Source organism: Ruditapes philippinarum, unplaced genomic scaffold (assembly GCF_026571515.1).
Source record: "Ruditapes philippinarum isolate M1 unplaced genomic scaffold, ASM2657151v2 ctg248_1_1_1_1, whole genome shotgun sequence".
NCBI classification, from domain to species: domain Eukaryota; kingdom Metazoa; phylum Mollusca; class Bivalvia; order Venerida; family Veneridae; genus Ruditapes; species Ruditapes philippinarum.
Genome location: NW_026860683.1, coordinates 62,225 through 75,861, shown reverse-complemented (window position 1 = coordinate 75,861; position 13,637 = coordinate 62,225). Strand labels below are relative to the sequence as shown.

The 13,637-nt window shown below is 33.0% G+C and overlaps 2 protein-coding genes across 2 annotated transcripts in view; one reads left to right on the top strand and one right to left on the bottom strand.

Moving 5' to 3' along the window:
• LOC132713032 (WASH complex subunit 5-like) overlaps nt 1-12,072 on the top strand; it is a 33,636-nt gene extending 21,564 nt beyond the window's left edge. The window contains exons 21-26 of the mRNA XM_060695472.1: nt 5,493-5,673; nt 6,488-6,567; nt 9,061-9,164; nt 10,567-10,696; nt 11,332-11,428; nt 12,008-12,072. Of these exons, the coding sequence (XP_060551455.1) occupies nt 5,493-5,673; nt 6,488-6,567; nt 9,061-9,164; nt 10,567-10,696; nt 11,332-11,428; nt 12,008-12,072 (657 nt within the window). The remainder of the gene's footprint in view (nt 1-5,492; nt 5,674-6,487; nt 6,568-9,060; nt 9,165-10,566; nt 10,697-11,331; nt 11,429-12,007) is intronic.
• LOC132713047 (uncharacterized) lies at nt 3,159-5,230 on the bottom strand. Its single transcript, XM_060695495.1, has one exon. The coding sequence runs from the start codon at nt 4,569-4,571 to the stop codon at nt 3,390-3,392; it is 1,182 nt and encodes a 393-aa protein (XP_060551478.1). The 5' UTR covers nt 4,572-5,230; the 3' UTR covers nt 3,159-3,389.
• Nucleotides 12,073-13,637: the final 1,565 nt, after the last annotated feature.

Sequence of the window (13,637 nt, the reverse complement as noted above, 5' to 3'; positions counted from 1 at the left end):
CACTTACTTTCAGAAACCCTTTTAGTAAAAAAGTTCTGATTATCAACTTGTATTATAGAAACTTAGATATATGAATTTTGAGTTTTAGATAGTAAATAAACAGGTACTGAATCCCTTTGGTTCAGCTTTATGGTAATGAATATTTTTGTTTTGGAATTCATGCTTATGTAGAAATAAACACCAAAATGGACAATACTAAGTGGCTAGTAACAAAACCATGTGAAACATTTATATTATTATTAGCTCACCTGTCACAAAGTGATATTGTGAGTTTTTGTGATCGCTTTTCGTCTGGCGTCCGTCTGGCGTCTGTCCGGCCATAAACTTTTACTTTAAACGACATCTTCTCATAAACCACTAAGCCAATTTCATCCAAACTTCACAGGAATGTTCCTTTGGTAGTCAACTTTAAAAATTGTTCAAAGAATTTAATTACAAGCAGAACTCTGGTTGCCATGGCAACCTAAAGAAAAAACTTAAAATATCTTCTTTTTGAAAACCAAAAGAGCTAAAGCTTAAGTATTTGGCATGAAATATCATCTAGTCAATGTCTACCAAGTTTGTTCAAATAAATGCCCTGGGGTCAAAATTGGCCCTGCCCCGTGGGGTCATTGATTTTCCTTATTTGAATATTATAAAAACTTAAAAAAATCTTCTTTTAAAAAATCCAAATAGCTAGAGCTTAGATTAAGCATGGAACTAGTGGGTGTCTACCAAGTTTGTTCAAATAAAAGCCCTGGAGTAAAAATTGGCCACATCAGGGGGTCATTGATTTTCCTTATTTGTATATAGTAAAAAGTTAAAAAATCTTCTTTTAAAAAAAAAAAAAATAGCTAGAGATTAGATATTAAGCATGAAACATCTTCTAGTAGGTGTTTACCAAGTTTGTTCAAATAAAAGCCCTGGGGTAAAAATTGGCCCCGTCCCAGGGGGTCATTGTTTTCCCCTTTATGTATATAGTAAATACTTAAAAAATCTTCTTTCAAAAACCACAAAGAGCTAGAGCTTAGATATTTATCATGAAACATGTTCTAATGGGTGACTACCAAGTTTGTTCAAATAAAAGCCCCTGGTTTAAAATTGGCCTATTATACAGGTGAGCAATTTCAAGGCCATCATGGCCCTCTGGTTTTAGTTTGACAACATGTTGGTATTGTTAATGCAGCATATCTCTACAAACATTCTAACATAATAATGTTTGATTACATCTGGCAAAGTTGATATTGATCAACATATACTATGCTAAACATTGAGTAAAATATTTCAATTTATTGAAATCTATGCAGTTCAAACTGAATATATGTAATTATACCCCCAAAAACAAAGTTTGGGGGGGTATATAGGAGTCACCCGGTGGTCGGTCGGTTGGTCAGTCGGTCGGTCCAGCGGTCCGTTGCATTTTCCTTGTCCGGAACATAACTTGAAGACTAATGGTTGGAATTCAATATAACTTCATACAATGGTCAAGCACATTGAGAGGAAGTGCAGGGCACAAGAACCATAACTCCATCTTGACTAATTACAGAGTTATTGCCCTTTGTTACTTTTCCTTGTCCGGAGCATAACTTGAAAACTACTTGTTGAAACTCGAAACAACTTCATACAATTGTCAAGCACAATAGGGGGAAGTGCAGTGCACAAGTACCGTTACTCTATCTAAAGTAATTACAGACTTATTGCCCTTTGTTATTTTTCCATTGCTTTCTTTTGTCCGGACTCTAACTTGAATACTAAATGTTGGAATTCAATATAACTTCATACAATGGTCAAGCACATTGAGAGAAAGTGCAGTAACACAAGAACCATAACTCCATTTTGACTAATTACAGAGTTACTGCCTTTTGTTACTTTTCCTTGTCTGGAGCATAACTTGAAAACTACTGGTTGGAATTCTAAACAACTTCTTACAATGGCCAAGCACAATAAGGGGAAGTGCCATGCACAAGAACCATAACTCCATTTTGACTAATTACAGAGTTATTGCCCTTTGTTACTTTTCGATTGCTTTTTTTTGTCCGGAGCATAACTAGAAGACTACTTGTTGGAATTCAATATAACTTCATACAATGGTCAAGCACATTGAGAGGAAGTGCAGTGCATGAGAACCATAACTCCATCTTGACTAATGACAGAGTTATTGCCCTTTGTTACTTTTCCTTGTCTGGAGCATAACTTGAAAAGTACTGGTTGGAATTCAATACAACTTCATGCAGTCGTCAAGCACATTAAGAGGAAATGCAGTGCACAAGAATTATAACTCCATTTTGACAAATTACAGAGTTATTGCCCTTTGATACTTTTCCTTGTCTGGAGCATAACTTAAAACATACTGGTTGGAATTTAAAACAACTTCATACAATGGTCAAGCACAATAAGAGGAAGTACAGTGCACAAGAACCATAACTCCATTTTGACTAATTACAGAGTTACTGCCTTTGTTACTTTTCCTTGTCCAGAGCATAACTTGATAACTACTAGTTGGAATTCAAAACTTTTTCATACTATGGTCAAGTATATTGAGAGGAAGTGCAGTGCACAGATAGCATAACTCTTTTTTGACTAATTTAAAAGTTTTTGCCCTTTGTTACTTTTTATTGTCCAGTGCATAACTTGAAAATTAATAGTTGGAATTCAATGAAACTTTATACAATGGTCAAGGGCAGTGAGATGAAGTGCAGTGCACAAGAACAATAACTCTATTTGGACTAATTACAGTTATTGCTTCTGTTACTTTTTTGTCCAGTGCATAACTTATAAACTAGTAGTTGGAATTTTTTCAATACAACTTCATACAATGGTCAAGCGCAATGAGAGGAAGTGCAGTGTACAATAGCCATAACTCAATCTTCAGTATTTATAGAGTTATTGCCCTTTGTTCCTTTTCCTTGTCTATCTGGACTTCTTGCAGAGTAATCCAATAAAACTTCATCAATGGCCAACCACATTGAAAGGAAATGCAACATACAAGAACCACAACTATCTTTAATTGCCCACAACCATAACTCTGTTTCAATTCTTTACAAGGTATTCTGTTACTAGTAACATCCTCATTTCCGAAGCAGTCTTGGGGGGGGGGGTATTAATCACATTTAGTGATAGTTCTAGTTTGAATTAGTTAATGAAAGAACTATTTATGTTAAGCTGCAGTTTTTATTACAGGTCAAGTAAAATTGGTACATGTATTTTCTTTAAAAAAAACAAAAACAACAAAACTGTCTCTTTTTTAAAGGCAATTTATATTCATATGTGATCATCTAAAGAGTGTAGAATTTTAAACATATTTACTTTGTGTGAAGTCAAAACATGTTTATTTTATATTTACAGAGACTGTGTAGCAATTATCAATATTTTCTAATATCAAATTTAACCATAGTATATCTTTAAGCTTGTTATTGATGTAGCAAGAAACCAGAAAAAGTTGTAGCTCGAATGTCAGGTTCACTTTTAAGCTCTACACCTGTAGGTGGATCAGCAAAAATCTGTACCCACAGAGAATCCCCTGTATTTAAATACACAAGTACAGAGTTGCTGCCATTCAAAGTAAATCCCTGTGGATTAAGATAGCTGGAGACCACTTTTTGTCCATTTTTCATCAAAGTTGGATATATAAGACCATCCCAGGCAGCTGAAATATGAAAATTGAAATGATAGACTCCACTAACAGGAGTTGTGAATACACCTGTGTACTTGTTATACATGCTGCCTTCATTTAATGTAATACCATCAAACTTTATAATGAAATTATCAAGGTCAGTTTCCTTTACCACATGTTCGCTTAAATACACAGAAAAAGCAACTCTTGTCAGTGAACCAGGAGATTGTGATCTTATTGTCCTTTCACTGATACTTCTGTGAATTCCATTAAAAGAATTTGTTTCTTGTACCATTCCATTTGATGTATTGGCTGTAGTGGCAATCTGATCTTCAAGATCATTATTTCTATTGGTATTTGGCTGGTCGTTTTGGCTGTGTTTATAAATTTGTAGTGGCATCTTTTCATTTGAATTTTTCTGAATTTCTTGAAACATCCTTTGATTTGATTCTTGAGGACTTTCTTGAGGCATCGGGTTTGGAGGTATGCTGTAAATTCCTTGAGTCATTCTTTCATGTGATTCTTCATGAAGTCTTAATCTGCTGTCCAACTTGTCAATTATCTTGTCTTTTTCTGTCATCTTTTGAGCAAGCTGATCAATTACAATGTTTTGATTTTCAATGGTTACTTTCAACTTTGTTATCTCTTGGTTTATTTCTTGCATTATTGTCTCTTTCAGTTTTTCCATTGCCCGTTCCTTCATAATTGTTGTAATTATTTTGTCTAGCAGTGTCTCTTCATTTGTTGTTGGATGACCATTCTGCTCATATAGGTTTCCTGGTTGCTCATCTTCTATGTAACGTTTGCTTTCTTTCTCTCCAGCATTAGCGCAAACTTGAATAATGAATAAAAGGAAAAACAGCAATGTTTTAATTCTACAGTTATAAGCCATTGTTTTGAGTGAGAATGTTACAAGTTTGACATGTGTGAGCATTCTCAAGCTTTTTATACATGTTAGCTGATAAAGAAAATATGTCATGACATACTGGTGAAAGTAATTATTACAAAATTAATGTAGGCTATATTTTGGTATGAATTTAGTACAGATTTTAACATGTCTTATTCAGCATATTTTGCTCAGCCAAAAATAGTGGTTGATTTTGCCCAACTTTTATTTGCCTTTTCTAAACTTATTACTGTACATGATGTAAACCCAGCACATATAAAACTTGGTGTATATGATATGTTATGAAAGATTGGTATGAAAATATTAATTTATTTGTGTCAACTTTGTGTTTTATATTGAAAAATTTGATAGAAACAATATACAGCAAACTACAGCAGCAAAACTGCTAAAACATCAGCCTCTAAGTATTCAAAACTTACAGTACTTTTTCAACCTTTTATCATACTTACCTTTAGGATAGACAGGAAATATTGGTTTGCATTACTTTGTAATATAGATAAATAATCAGAGCTCTGGTTTATATTTTTATAAACAACTTGATATTTGTGACTTTAAAACTTATCCAGTTATAAAACTTGTAAATCAAGTTGTAAAACTTGTCAAGTTCAAAAGTTCAATGTCAAATCGACCAGAATATTAAAAAAATCTATTCAACTTGGAATTTGTTTGGAATACAGTTTTGATGAGTTTATTGCACATATTTTGCTGTACATGAAAATGTGGCCTGTAAATGTTTCTTGTAATTCAAGAGTTATAGCCCCTTAACTGGAAGAAAATATTTTGTATGGCCTGGGATATCAATTTGCTTGTTTTATATCCTTTAGGTTAATGATAATAGCTTTGGTAACTCCTCTGTTTTATGACAGCTTTTGCAATCAGCATTCAGTCTTAATGAAATCATGCAATGACAACCTGCTGTCCTATTTTCCCACATAGTTTATATCATAGCAAAAAAACAACAACTATATATATATCATGATATGTGTATTACAGAAAGCTGTTGGAACATTTGGACTGACAGGTTTAGATAGATTGTTGTGTTTCATGATAGTGAAGGAACTACAGAACTTCAACAGATTGTTAGAGAGACAAGTGTTTAGAACTAAGGATAAGTTATGGCTACTCATGTTAGAGGACTTGAGCAAGTCATTGACACCAGTACAAAGTATTGTTGGTAAGTTTGACAGGTCAAAGTTGCTGCTGACGTTATTGTACTTTACATTACATAAATGATGATATTTTAAAGTAAAATTATGTAAAATTAAAGATACAAAGTTAATTGTAAAGTTACTTTATAATTTTAAATTTACATAAACATCTAAAAATGACTTTTATAATTAGATGTAATCAGAGACATAGATAACAGAGATAAGCAGCTCCTATATACTCTATTGAAATATCACTCATGCCTATCAAAAAGTGAAAAATTAGGCATTTTGTAGCAAATAAAACTTAATGGATGTACATTTGATCCTTTAATATTATATACCATTTGAAAGTTAAATCTTTCATCATTGGCTGCATGTTAAAATATTGGTAACTTTCCATGCCTTTCACTTAGAAAAACATGGCAGAACATACCCACTGAGCCAGTTTTTTGTCATATGAAAAGTTTTGTAACAAATAATATTAAATAGTTCTCTTTAAAAAATGATGTAACATTTATTTAAATGGGATCTGTAAATATTTTAACCTGCAGCCATAGACAAATGCATAAGCTTTCAGAAAAGTATTATTTTACTGATTTTGATTTGTGGTTAATAAGTTTTACTTGCTACAAGTTTTAAGTTTAGCAGGCACGCGTGATATTTTAACTGGCTAGGAAGTAGCCTATCTCTGTTATCTATGTCTCTTATGTAATTTTATTATTTTCATGATTTTATTTATGATGGAAATCCTTTAACATAGACACAGTTTGTCTATAGCATGAATGATAAACTTATTCCAAAATTATGAGGTTTGTTATTCACATTTACTTTATTTTTCAGGAAATCCATTGAAATATTATGGTGCATATGTGTCAAAGTCTTCGAAATTATGGCCTCAGTACTTTGAAATCATGCTTAAGGTAAGTTTACATTGTTTGCATGGTTATTACATAACATTAGTGGTTATTTTAATGACAGTATTTCATATAGTCACATATACTGTAAGTATTGTTGCGAACTGGATATAAGGAGCAAATTTTTCATGTGAACTTAAATAAAGTTCCGTCCAAATAGCTCAATCTGTACAGCAATGGACCCGGGTTCAATTCCTCGACAGTGCAGATCACTTTCGTTGTAATTAATCATGAAATATTTCTACTGTCATTTACACTGTATCTCTGCTGAGGCATGTACAGAAGTTTATCAGTTCCTTGTGAAAGTGAAGGTCTTTGTACAGGTAAACTGCTTGACAGCCTGCCCAGTGACTCACTGTACTTGTAAAACCAGATAGTGGTACCATGGACTTTATATTACAGCATTTTTGTGTTGCCTGATACAGAGCGACATAGAGATCACTTCTCCATCCTGTCTGTTTGTCACAAAACTTTACTTCGGAGAAATCACTGGTGCAATTTCATCCAAACTTTACAGCAATGGTTATTACCAAGTGTAGTTGTGCATATCATCAGCATTTTCCAGTTTATAGTTTTTAGCTCACCTGTCACAAAGTGACAGGGTGAGCTTTTGTGATCGCTTTTCGTCCGGCGTCCGTCCGTCTGTCCGTCGTCCGTCCGTAAACTTTTGCTTTAAATGACATCTCCTCATAAACCACTGAGCCAATTTCATCCAAACTTCACAGGAATGTTCCTTTGGTGGTCACCTTTAAAAATTGTTCAAAGAATTTAATTCCATGCAGAACTCTGGTTGCCATGGCAACCGAAAGAAAAATCTTTAAATATCTTCTTTTAAACAACCCTAAGAGCTAGAGCTTAGATATTTGGCATGAAACATCTTCTAGTGAGTGTCTACCAAGTTTGTTCAAATAAAAGCCCTGGGGTCAAAATTGGCCCCGCCCCAGGCGGTCATTGATTTTCCCTATATGCATATAGTAAAAACTTAAAAAATCTTCTTTTAAAGAACCCAAAGAGCTAGAGCTAAGATATTTGGCATGAAACATCTTCTAGTGAGTGTCTACCAAGTTTGTTCAAATAAAAGCCCTGGGGTCAAAATTGGCCCTGCCCCAAGGGGTCATTGATTTTCCCTATATGCATATATAGTAAAAACTTAAAAAATCTTCTTTTAAAGAACCGTAAGAGCTAGAGCTTAGATATTAAGCATGAAACATCTTCTAGTGAATGTCTACCAAGTTTGTTCAAATAAAAGCCCTGGGGTCAAAAATTGACCCCGCCCAGGGGGTCATTGATTTTCCCTATATGCATATAGTAAAAACTTAAAAAAGTCTTCTTTTAAAGAACCCAAAGAGCTAGATCTAAGATATTAAGCATGAAACATCTTCTAGTGAGTGTCTACCAAGTTTGTTCAAATTAAAAGCCCTGTGGTCAAAATTGGCCCCACCCAGGGGGGTCATTGATTTTCCCTATATGCATATAGTAAAAACTTAAAAAGTCTTCTTTAAAGAACCCAAAGAGCTAGAGCTAAGATATTGAGCATGAAACATCTTCTAATGAGTGTCTACCAAGTTTGTTCAATATAAAAAGCCCCTGGGGTCAAAAATTGGCCCGGCCCCAGGGGGTCATTGATTTTCCCTATGTGCATATAGTAAAAACTTAAAAATCTTCTTTTAAAGAACTCAAAGAGCTAAGATATTTAGCATGAAACAGGTTCTAATGGGTGTCTACCAAGTATGTTCAAATAAAAGCCCTGGGGTCAAAACTGGCCCCGCCCGGGGGGGGGGGGTTTAATTGATTTTCCTTATATGTGTATAGCAAAAACTTAAAAATCTTCCTTGAAAAAACCCAAATAGCTAGAGTTTAGATATTAAGCATGAAACATCTTTAAGTAAATATCTACAAAGTTTGTTCAAATAAAAGCCCGGGGGTCAAAACTGGCCCTGCCTCGGGGATGTCATTGTTTTTAACCATATGTGTATAGTAAAAACTTTAAAAATCTTCTTTTAAAAAACCCAATGAGCTAGAACTTAGATTTTTAGCATGAAACATCTTCTTATGGGTGTCTACCAAGTCTGTTCAAATAAACAAATAAAAGCCCTTGGGTAAAAATTGGCCCGGGGGTGGGGGGGCCTATATACAGGTGAGCGACCCCAGGGCCATCATGGCCCTCTTGTTTGTCAGAGTTATGGCTATTTAATGATTTTTATTTTTAAAGTCTGTCTGGACTATTCCTCTTATACCACATATGCAATTTCAGTGAAACTTTACAGGATTGATCGATAACTCAAGTAGTTGGGCATATTGAAAGGATTTTTCGGGTTGGATGATTTGGGCTGGTTTATGGCCCTTGATTAAAAACCGCATTTTGGCCTGGTTTTTGTGTCTTCTGCTATACAATAGTTGCGACACGCAATTGGTTATCATCAGGCAACATGTATAATCACTGATTGCTCTTCTAAGTATAAATTGACAGCAATTTAAGATTTATTTTTTGTTTTACAGGTTGGACAAGTTCAATTGTTAAGGAAACAAATTGCTCATGAACTGAACACATTGTGTAAATTTGACTCAAACAATCTGGCCTGTGCTTTACAAACACTCAACAAGTAAGTAATGACAGGGCAGTGTGTAAATCTGACTTATGTTCTATGATTTGCAGACTTACCTTTCAGTATTTATTTTTGCTTCTTATCTATAATTTCGATTTATGATAGTGAACAAACTAAGTAACATTTTATCTCTTTCCGTTAATATTTATATTTAAGTGTGTTTATTCATTATGTTGATAAATTTCTTGAATTTCTCAATATGATTTGTAATATACAGGGCAGGAACCAGTTTCCGGACAGAATTCGAGTTTTTTAATTGTTTATTTTATTAATAATAAACATCCATTAATAAAACTAACATACCAAAAACCTGAGCTCTAACTACGTCCGATAACACAATTAATACTGCCTGGTGACGTAAGCAATGTACAAACTAAAGGGTTAAATTAGGTCATCAAAAGTGTAAATTGTTCACTCTTGCAGAACCAGTTTCCGGACAGATATCAAGCTTGCTATTCATATCTGTTTTTAACTGACAATTATTCTAAATAACAAATCAATTTCTTCTCACATATTAGATTCCTTTCTTATATTAAGCTGATTTACTGAAAAATGTTTATGATAGAAAAATATCGATCACGTGATGGGTCTCGAATGACTGAAAAGTGAAACGGATTATTTGTGTGTACGACAGCAACAAAGTGCGAAAGTGGAGTAAACCTAGCTAAACACGTTTTCCGATACGTTACAGATTTAGCTCTGGGGGTTACACCCTAATGAACTTCGAATGAAAGTACATTGTGCATTAATTGCTACCCAGTTATATCCCGAAAGAAACAAAATATTGCGCATGCGCAGAACAAATTACATGCCCAAAGGGATATAAGGCTGTTTTAAACCACAGTAAGATATCCCCCTCGAAATTTTAATGATGTATCAACTTGGAATGAAGTTTATTTTCTCAAACAATCAAACTAAGCATCTTCATGACATATAATACCGATTGTCATAAATAAAAGCCAAAATTAAGCCGTTATAATACTTGTCCGGAAACTGGTATTGTCCGGAAACTGGTTCCTGCCCAGTAAGTAAAAAATAAATGAATTGACTTTATTAGCTGAATGTCATTACAGCAACTGTCTAATATTAAATGCATATAACAAAACTTATTCCTCACTCATTTTCTTTTCTGCAGATTACATTATTTAATTTTATGTCATATGTTTAAAAACATATCATTTTTTTGTGCAGCCTGGTACAGAGTAGCGTCGACATATAGAAAGCACTTCTCTATTTTCTGTCAGTCTATCACAAAACTTGTCCAGTCTTCTCCTTAGAAACTACTAGTGCAATTTCATTTAAACTTACAGGAATGATCAGTATCAAGTTGAGTACTGTATATCATCGGTATTTTGGCTAAGTTTCTCATTTTTCATAACTTGTTATTTATAAATTCCAGTGGCCTGATGACAGATATAGAGGCTCACTATGCTGATCCAACAAAGCCCTATCCTAAAGAAGAGAATCCTCTCATGTATGAACTGACAGGTTATCTTGAAGCTTCAGGTTTCCATAACCCTCTTATGAAGGTATTCTTCAGCTTACCTTTTGGAGATTTATTGATTTCTTTATAATTCTTATCTTGAAGCATTTACATTTAATTTGTTTGATGTAACATGAAGTCATTAAATTCAGATGTAGCAGTAGCAGAGAAATTTATTTCTAAACCATTACTAGAAGTATTGACATTGAAGAAAAAATTGCAAATCAGTTTTTTTCACATTTTTGTTTTTAAAAATGTGGCATTTCTGGTAATAATTTTTACATAATATTTTGTTAAAAATCAAACCAGACAATGAAATATCTCTGAATAGTCTGTTAAAATCAAGTGTAAATGATGTTTTATTTATGATTTATATATTTACATGCAAGCTATTTTATTATTTTGTTTTATTTAAATAATATTGAATCAAATTTGTTGCTGTAAAATTTAGTTTGTTTTGTTGAATACTGTCATATGGCACCTTTCCAGCTTTACTGGTGGAGGACAATCCCAGGTGCCCAATTACTGTAAAATGTAATTAATGTATAAACAGATACAAGATTTTCAAAGAAATTTAAGAACATAGTCCTTTATAGTTCAACACATTATCCTTTACTATTCTAAAGCTATTTTATCTTCATGTAATGCATATCCTTCCACATATTTAATTCTTTATTTTAGATTTACATCACAACAAAACCAGTGCCACATGTTCCAGTATTCATCTTTCTGCTGGTCATCTCACACATCCCCAAACTAACATACAACAAAGCTATAGGTAAGATTATATTTAAGGCTTGTTTATTCAATGACTGAGAGCTCTTTCTTGTTTGGTGCAGCACAGAGGCTGTAATCTTGCAGAACTCCTAAAAGTGCTACTTGTTTTTATCTTTAATCATATATTCAGATTTGTGAGTGTATATATTGCACTAATTTATCTGAAGTACAATTACATGACAGCTGTTCTGTTGATTCTGTACTGGTACTTTATTATTTACCCCAAGAAACTGCCAATTTCTTGAATTATATCACTTGAAACTTTAAAGGGCAAATTTTATGGACAGGTAGATGGTATGACATTACTAATTGTTGGATTTATAGTAAACAAAGATAGCTTTCCAATGTAAGATAGGTTATTCTACCAAGATGTCCTTTTTGTTATCTCAACATTTGTAATATTTTGCATAAATAAGTTGACTCTTGCATATTAACATCATAAAATGTTACATCAAGAATCATACAAAATAGATTTTGAATGTAATTTTATGGCTAAATATTCTTTAATTAAGTCAAATTTATTAAGTACAGTCCAGATGTATATTTTATGATTATTGATGAAATATTTTGCGTGTCTTAGGTGGCCTGGTTTGCAAGAAGCCAACAGATCCATTAGATGCCCCTCCATTTGTGATGGCTGTATAACACAGATATAAGAGACAGATATACACATGATGAGACAAACAGAGAGAATATATATTAGCCTATAAATGGGCAGTATGTTAGTCATTTGTTGATGCCATGCCTGGGTAAGTTCTCAACAAGATATAACAGTATACATGTATGTATTTTGATGTACATACTTTTGTTTAATATTTTCTGTCCTGGAAGAATGAATTGGTCATCATTATATTTAAAAAAAAACAAGAAAACTCTGACTCATTGTTTTCTAAGTAAGCCGCATTCTGAAATATTCAGTGCATTACATAAGTTTTTCCTTCTTAATAAGGTACTACCTTATGGCCTTAGACAGATGTATGTGAAAATATTAAAGGAGGGCTTTTGTCCACCGTGAAATTTGAAGGAAAGGCTTGTATGTCTTATCATTTTAAGATGGAAGGACTTCTGTTCAGCTCCTAAACAGTGGCTTTTCTTTTATTTGACAAGTTAAATTAACCCCCTTTGGTGCAGCATGATGTTGTTTAAGATATACTATAATTTGATTTAGGTAAAGACTGGCAGATATTGCTCAGGAATTCTAACTTACTACTGTACTGGAGGAGTTGTTTATACTGGTATTCTCCAGAAAAGGTGGAAATTTATAGATATAAATAATATTAATATATAAAACACTCATATTTAATCATCAGTCATGTACATTTAAATTACAAATAATTCCCTCTATTAAGACCACTAAATGGACTGACATCAAAAAGTGGAATACTTATATAGTGAAACTGAGTCTAAATAGTGAATAAGCCACTTTTAGAAATTACGCAGTCAACTAATTTACTAAATGCTTATGTACTTCATGTCTCAGACATTGATATAGGTTTTTTTATTATCTTTTCTTTAGATTATAATAATAATATCATGTATATTAATTTTATATTTTCATGATCATTTTTGATAGACTAAGCAAGCAATGATTTTAAAGTTTAAATAAGATAGCACTAAACAGAAAGAAGACTGCAATGAGGTTCAACAATTTTCAAAAATATATATGTCCTTTACATATATGATTACAATTTTATAACATTCACTGCTGACCACAGACTCATTAAACCATTAATTCATATCTAAATAAAATCCAACAATCCTTGGTGAAATTAGCGAGTCTTCAATACTTCCATCAGGTATATTACGTTTACCTGATTAATCCATCAACAAATAAATTAAAATGCATTGACCGCATGTTAATTAGTGAATCATGCTAGCCGCGAATGCTTAAGGTATATCTAGTCAAGTCGTCCAATAAAACAAGACAGATAATGACCTACGATATTAGACAGAGTGTATTTGCATTACAGCCAGAGAAGATTCTGTCGTGGGACAATAAAACATATAGTGAATATAGAGCATGAGATACAATTATATGTTGCTGGTCGTAATACAGTTTAACCACAGTGTCGCCGTATAGTATTGAAATGTTTATGTTATACATAAATCTCACTTCGTAAAGTTAGAAAAGATACTTATGTATTTGCTTTACAGTACTCTTCTGTAATGATATAAACATGCATGTCTTTCTTTACACTGAACTGATTATA

Excerpts from the sequence above, each read along its gene's own strand:
- LOC132713047 (XM_060695495.1), bottom strand. The coding sequence starts at position 4,571 with ATGACATATTTTCTTTATCAGCTAACATGTATAAAAAGCTTGAGAATG.